The sequence below is a fragment of the Poecilia latipinna genome, unplaced genomic scaffold (assembly GCF_001443285.1).
Source record: "Poecilia latipinna isolate Pla-1442-1.1 unplaced genomic scaffold, P_latipinna-1.0 Scaffold1128, whole genome shotgun sequence".
Classification (NCBI taxonomy): Eukaryota; Metazoa; Chordata; class Actinopteri; order Cyprinodontiformes; family Poeciliidae; genus Poecilia; species Poecilia latipinna.
In genome coordinates this window covers 201,538-209,170 of record NW_015113744.1, presented here as the reverse complement: position 1 = coordinate 209,170, position 7,633 = coordinate 201,538, and the positions used below count along the sequence as shown (strand labels likewise).

Sequence of the window (7,633 nt, the reverse complement as noted above, 5' to 3'; positions counted from 1 at the left end):
AGTTTATGCAATCCGCCAATTCAAATCCTACCGCCTTCGTTTGTTTGTTGGTTTGCTCGCTTCTCCGTCCGGTGCTGATCCAACCAGCTCGTCCCATTTCCTGCACTTCAAACTTTAACCCAGAATGACTGTAAACATCCCATTTGCATGAGTGTATCAGACAATGAGAGAAAAGATCAGTCTGTAGTAAATCTCAGTGCTCCAGTGTAACAGAATCCACAATACTTAATTGATTCCCAAGGGGAAATTGACACATGCTCTCATCCAGAAAAATGAGAAAATGGGCAAGAGCAACCACAACAGTCTTCATGGACATTGGCACAACTCAACTTTTACAACATATGTAAAGACAATAAACACACAGAATATCTCCACAATCAGTAACAGGCAAAAAGGTCAATAGCACTCAATTCTACTTTACATAAAACAAAACTGAAGATGCTTTTTTATTAAACTTATGAAGAGTTTTCACTCTTTTGATAAGGTAATCTGCTCCTTTAAAGCAGAGTTTTTGTTACTTAAATATCCTAAATATTTCAGCTAGACAGCATCTTTATAGGTCATCCCCCTTAGGAAGTTTATGTCTCAGTGACAGACTAGCTTTTCTAGAAATGGAAAATGTTTGATTGTCTTGATATTTAAAAACAGTATCTTGAATTATACCAAGTAAACATAATAAAAACATAGCACTTGAATTATCTCTCTGGATTGGTCCCATTGTGGAGTTACAAATACTACTTTTGGCTTCAGGACACAGTCATTTTTTTCCCTCTATTTTGTTTACCTGGAATTTTCTTTTTCATGATAAAACAATTAGATTCTGGTAAAGTTCAGGTAAAGCTTTGGCTTTGTGCTCAGGCTTGTTTTATGCAACAAACAGCACTTTCTGCAGAGTGGTTTGTGTTCAGAGTCAAGGACCCGCTTCTCTCCACAGTCAGAGGTTTTTGTACGACGGCTCAATGAGTTTGTATCACTGTGGTACACGTTCGGTGGAGGAACCAGACTGGAGGTTGGAAGTAAGTTAAAGTTTTTACTTATCTTTATTTATTTGGTTCATTTTCCTTAATTTTCTCTCATGATCGATAGGCAGTAAAAAAATGGTAATGTATTTTTTATTTACTAAAACACAGGAGATGCAAAAGTGATTTTAGATTTTTAAATCTAAAACATTGTGTTATATATTGCGATCAGTCAACGGATAATTACTGTGTTTTTCTTTGAACAGTTTCATCTAGGCTCGTAGGTTAAGTTTAGTCTTAAAAAGTCAGAGAGCCGTGTCTCTCCACAGTCAGAGGTTTTTGTACGATGACTCAGTGAGTTTCTATCACTGTGGTACACGTTCGGTGGAGGAACCAGACTGGAGATTGGAAGTAAGTCTGTTCCAATTCAAGACTAAACAGAAAATTATAGAATCTTTTAAAATGTTTCTATGTTGCTGTTTGTAGTTTAATAGAAAACAGATATTTTTGTATCTTGACTTTACAATGTAGTTTAAGTTGAGTCAAAGTCCATGTTTGAAAAGATTAGCTCATATAAAATTAAATTTAATATTGTTTTCTGTTCTTAGTTGATAAAATATTACTTGATGTGTGACTAAATCAGTGGTACAACATCTGAACTGCTATTCTGTATTAATCTACATGAAGGGAAGAGACAGAAAAAGACAAGAAAAGAAACGTCCAATCATTTTATTTTAATTTATTTCAATTAACAAGGAAGAGAACAACTGAGATAAAAGTTCTCATTTACAAGCATTTCCTGAGCTATAGAGCAACAACACAACATAAAAAGGACAGATTTAACCTTACTACTTTATGTTGTCAAAATTTAACAAATATGTTTCATTGTGAATTTTAAATGCGAAACCTGTAATTAAAATGTTGATTTAATTATTAGCGCTTGTAACATAAAAAATATATATATTTTTTTCCTTTAAAGTCTAGATAAAATAATTAGGGTCAGACTGCATGATGATGGAGCTCAGAAGATTCTAAAGAGGAAGTGAAACATTAAGTGACTGTTGGAGCAAAACGACATCTGGCAGGAACATCCTAGCATAGAAGATCTCTGCTGTCACATTCAATTTGCTTAGATGCTTCCTATATGACTGACAGCTTTGTGATCCATGTCCTCTGACCTCGGTGTTGTCTCCTAGGTGATACTCGCCCCACCCTGACAGTGCTGCCCCCCTCCAGTGAGGACCTGAAGCAGGAGAAGGTTACCCTCATGTGTCTGGCCAACAAGGGCTTCCCCTCAGACTGGACTCTGTCCTGGAAGCTGGACGGCAGCAGAACTAGCACCAGCTGGGAGGAGAGCAGGAGCTCCGGGGTGCTGCAGAATGACGGCCTCTACAGCTGGAGCAGCACCCTGAGGCTCCCTGCAGACCAGTGGAGGAAGGTGGGCTCTGTGACCTGTGAGGCCTCCCAGGGCTCCCAGTGTGCAGTCACAGAGACACTGAGGAGAGACCAGTGCTTCTAAAATCAATCTGTGGCTGATTTTACCTGTGCTTTCATTTTTTCTTATTACCAACTTCTCTGTGTCATTCTGAGTGTGCTTGATATTGTATTGAAGTGGATTGATTCATTTTTATAAGCAATAAATGTTTCACAAATGCTCCTGGAATCTTTTGTTTGACTTATTCACATTATTCACAAGAAATATGCACAGTACTCTTACTGGTCACCCTCCACCTCTTGTCCTAGACCTAGAACCTTTGGAGTAAGGCTCACATGTGACCATATGGACAAGTATGCAGTAATTATACTACAAGCTACAGGACAGGACAATTTGTATTAATTTACTTTAGAGTGAGAAAATATACTTTTTTATTATTATTATTAAAACTTCAGAAGTTATTTTTTCTTATTGATGCCATATGGCAAGCAAATAATTAAATGCATTTTCATAATAATGGTATCACATTTGTTGCATTAATCTTTCCACATTTGGACTTACTACTTTTTTTTTTTTTTGACATTTTTTTCACCAAAACCTGTTCAAGCACTGACATTATTTCAAATGTTTATTAAAATATGTGTTCTAATATTTGAGTGTAAACCTTCAATAATGATTTCTAAGGTGACAACATGCAGTTAAAGGTGTGTTAAAGAATAACTGTATACAGTCTAAAAATAATTATCTGTGCTCCAAGAGCATATCTTTACGTAATGATTTTATTAAGACATAATGAGAAAATTAAAGATGAGAAAAGAGAAAACTTGTGATACTGATCAGAAAAAAAAGAGAATTACTCAAATTTGGATTGTTGTTAAGTTTCAACATATTTAATTTATCTGAGTGATTTATTTAAGTAATTTATCATAATTCTTACATCTAAGAAAAGAAATGCATTTGTGCATTTAATTTTTTGGATGAAAAATTCAAAACATTATTTATGGTTTCATATTGTGAAAATAAAAATTTTAATTATTTTAAAACATTTTTGCTTTCTATGACAGATCTAGATTTGACACAAGCAGCAGATTTTATTTCTTGTTTTGATGAAAGTGAGAGAGCCGTGTCTCTAGTCAGAGGTTTTTGTACGGCGCCTCAAGCAGTTTGTATCACTGTGGTGGACTTTTGGTGGAGGAACCAGACTGGAAATTGGAAGTAAGTGAAATTTAAAGCTACTTTTTAATAAACACTTTTCAATTTTTATTATTTTGTGTTGCTAGAAAATAAAGCTCAGAATATGCAGATTATTTTTGATAAACAGAAGTTTTACAAGAACAAAGAAGTGATTTTGTGAATGGAAATCTGACAGTTTTGAGATAGTGAGACCTGGACAAGGGGAGGATTTACATCAATAAAGAGGTTCGTGGTTTAATCTGGTTATAAGGTTTAGTTTAGTCTAAAACTGTCAGAGCCGTGTCTCTTCAGTCAGAGGTTTTTGTACGGCGCCTCAATGAGTTTGTATCACTGTGGTACACGTTCGGTGGAGGAACCAGACTACAGGTTGGAAGTAAGTCAAAGTAAATGTTGTTTTATTAAATTGTAATTTTATATGTTCAGTATTTAACTTTGATAAATGAAAGTTGAATGAATTGTGAAGATTTTAGGTTTTCTTTTTGCAAATAAATGCACTGACCCAACAGTTCTTTCATAAAGAGAAACCACATATAAGATACAATCATATATGTTAATGTTTGAAGAGATATTAGAGTAAATTGTGTTTGTTTTAGTCATTAATCTGGGCTTGAAGGTTTTGATTAGTCTTAAAAAGTCAGATGTTTTTGTCCCTACTGTGAAATATTTCTGTAAAGCAGTTCAACCAGTTTGTATCATTATGGTGGACAATTGGTGAGGAACCAGGTTGGATGTATGTTTAGATGATTTTTAAAAAATTATTCAGTGACCTGTTGAAGGTAGAAAAATGTGTTTTTATTAGTTTCTTTTACTGTGATTTATAAAAGTTGAAGATTAACTTTCCTCTTGAAGTAAAATATCAGTAAATAATTTACAGAGTGCTAGACATGAGAATAATGGTCTGTTTTTCAAGAGCATATCTTTATTTATTGGTAACTGTGTCACAGTTAAAGACAAGAGATGTGAGAAAACGTCTGTGACCAATCAAAGCTTCTGAACAGATTAATTTAATGAAAAAGGGTTTACTAAATTATGAATTATATTTTAAAAAATCTGATTAGCCTTTTCTACAACATTTACTGTTGTGATTTCATCATTTTATTTATGAGGGAAAAATTTTTAATATTTTTATTCTACACTTCACTACATGTATATTTCAGTTAAACTGTATTATCTGTCTTCCTGAGCTGATATGCATGACAGGTTTTTTGAAAAGGAAACGAAACAGAATGTGAGTTGAGTGGCTGGTGGAGCAGAAAGGCATCTGTTAGAAACGTCTTAGTGGAGAAAATCAGCTTTCACAGTACAAGAGTTCAAATGACTGTAGTTCCTGTTCTCTAACCTGATTGGTGTCTCCTAGGTGATACCCGCCCCACCCTGACAGTGCTGCCCCCCTCCAGTGTGGAGCTGCAGCAGCAGCAGGTTACCCTCATGTGTCTGGCCAACAAGGGCTTCCCCTCAGACTGGACTCTGTCCTGGGAGCTGGACGGCAGCAGAACCAGCTTCACCTGGGAGGAGACCAAGAGCCCCGGGGTGCTGCAGAATGACGGCCTCTACAGCTGGAGCAGCACCCTGAGGCTCCCTGCAGACCAGTGGAGGAAGGTGGGCTCTGTGACCTGTGGGGCCTCCCAGGGCTCCCAGACTGCAGTCACAGAGACACTGAGGAGAGACCAGTGTCCTGAGCTGATTCACTAGAAGATCACTAGTTTTTCTCTACTACTGCTCTGGCTGTGATGTTTAAGAATTTCTCTATGTTTTCCTTCCATTTTGCTTCATTTGTTCTTCTACAACTTGATGATTTAAATAAAATTTCTTAAACATATTTGTCTGACTTTCTCACTTTAATTACTTTGTACCAAGATTAGTGCCCGGGACATTTTCAAAATAAAATATCTAATCTACAGTGAACATTTTCATAATTTCATGGATGCTTTTAAGGACAGCATTTATGATTTCAGTATTTTAGTGATATTACTGAGATATGTTCTTGTCATAGGCACGAAAGAACATCATCCTACTTTTGTTTAATTTGTTTCACTATAGTTATTCCTTTGATGTATTTTAAGATTTATAAATAATGCAACTTGTTGTCCAGAAACACACCCTTACTATTTTATGAATTATTAGTTTACAATTCAGTATATGTTTTCAGTTTTGTTAAAGTTTTTCTCAAAAACAATATTGTTCAAGATTATCATAAAATAGGTTCAGTTAATCAAATCAGCTGTGGTAGCATGATTATATACATAATGTTTTTTTATAAGATGGTTTATTATTATACAGTGATTTTTTCACAATTAGACACAAATTTGATTAATTTTAATTCACTTTATCTGCACACTTTGGAATTTAAAAATTAAAGACTTTCTGTCTGTTATACAGGACAAACATTTGATAAGATCAAATTTATGCACAAAATCCTCAAAACTGAATAAAGAGTCACCTAATTGAGAGTGTTTACTGTAAATATCTTATATTTAGGATCGTCTTGTTTAGACTTTGTTTTCTTCAAAGGAACATTTAATGGTTTTAACAGTAACATGGTAAAAAGTGTGTGGAAAATGCTAACAAAATTTTTCAACTCTTGCAAGTGTTCCTAGAAGTACCTTGTTCTTGTATTTTTTGTTTTAGCAAAATATTTTTAGCTGTGGTCTAGTAATCACAAATATAAATATTGGTAAACAAAGTAAAATGGAGTGCATCAATAAAAAGAAAGTTTGATGCAGTAAATATGGCCAAATCATAGTCATAGTCATTGTAGACAGAAACTTGAATTTATTTCTAAATGTCTTCCCTGTAGTGTGAAACCAAAGTGTTTTCTGTGTGTGGTTAACCAACTGCAACTTCCAGATGCAACAGTTCAGTTTCTGTTGAGTCTGAATGGGGAGGTTTTTGTATGACTGTTTTTCACTGTGTGAATGAATACGTGCTGCTGATGTAAAATTCACCCATACAGTAATAAATTGCAGTATCTTCAGCCTGAACTCCACTGATGGTCAGAGTGAAGTCAGAGTTTGATCCACTGCCTGTAAAACGACTTGGAGTCCCTGATGCTCGAGTGCTGGTACGATCAATGAGGAGCTTAGGAGTTTGTCCATCTTTCTGTTGGTACCAGGAGAAATAGTTGCTATTTATATTCTGACTGGTTCTACAGTTGATGTTGACAGATCCTCCAATATCAGCTCTCACTGCTGCAGGCTGCTGAGTCACTGTGGCCTGAACTTTGACCTCTGTAGAACCAGAGACAAAAACATGCAGCAGCTTCATGGTTTAGTCAGCTTCATTTCAGAGGGACAGATGTTCATAGAGGAGAGGAGTTGGATTCTCTGGACTTTACCTGTGAAACAGCAGCAGAGGAGAGTCCAGATGAGGACGCAGATCAAAGTCATGTTTCTGATGATGAGGAGGATTTCTGTGTCTTCTGCTGTGATGAAGGACAGCTGTCAGTCATCCAGTGTTCAACTGTCATGACTATAAACTCTCCCAGAGCGCTGGAGCATGGAGCTGCTGATGCAAAGTGGCTCTATGGAAATGATGTGACTGAGTCCATTAGAGATTTGGAACTATGTGACACTCATTTAAATAACATCATATTTATTTTAATCTTTGTGTGGTAAATTTTCTTCCCATGTAACATTCCACACAATTTACCAAATAGTTTGTTTTTGAGAAATGTATATTTACTTTACAGCCTGTTTATTTGTTTTGTATAAATTATGTAAACTTTTCTGTTTTGTCTTTTTAATATGTAATAATCATTTTAGAGATTTTACACAATAAACACAGATGAACTGATGAATCTGTCACTGATGTGGATTTAAAATAAATCTCATCTTTGTTTTTATGTGATGATTGAAGACTCTGCCTTTTCCCTGATACTTTCGTTTGGAGCTAAATATATTGACTTTAATTTTAAATTGATCAAAAAGCAATTAGCTGTTTATGTTTTTTACTTGTATCAGCTGGGTCAAGGACTAAAGTCAGATTTTATCACTTTGAGTTATTACCTGATACACTGCATCTCTCCTCCTGCAGTTTATTCGTACTG

At 35.3% G+C, this 7,633-nt stretch overlaps 2 gene segments (V, D, J or C); both read left to right on the top strand.

The window, feature by feature from the left end:
* Positions 1-940: 940 nt before the first annotated feature.
* On the top strand, positions 941-5,407 carry LOC106959884 (Ig kappa-b4 chain C region-like). The segment is given in 2 exon segments: positions 941-1,016; positions 4,946-5,407. A coding segment is annotated over 1 exon segment (264 nt).
* Positions 1,315-2,615, top strand: LOC106959887 (Ig kappa-b4 chain C region-like; the record flags this gene model as incomplete). The annotated part of the segment is given in 2 exon segments: positions 1,315-1,370; positions 2,156-2,615. Coding segments are annotated over 2 exon segments (379 nt in total), but the record flags the coding sequence as incomplete, so codon positions are not given.
* Positions 5,408-7,633: the final 2,226 nt, after the last annotated feature.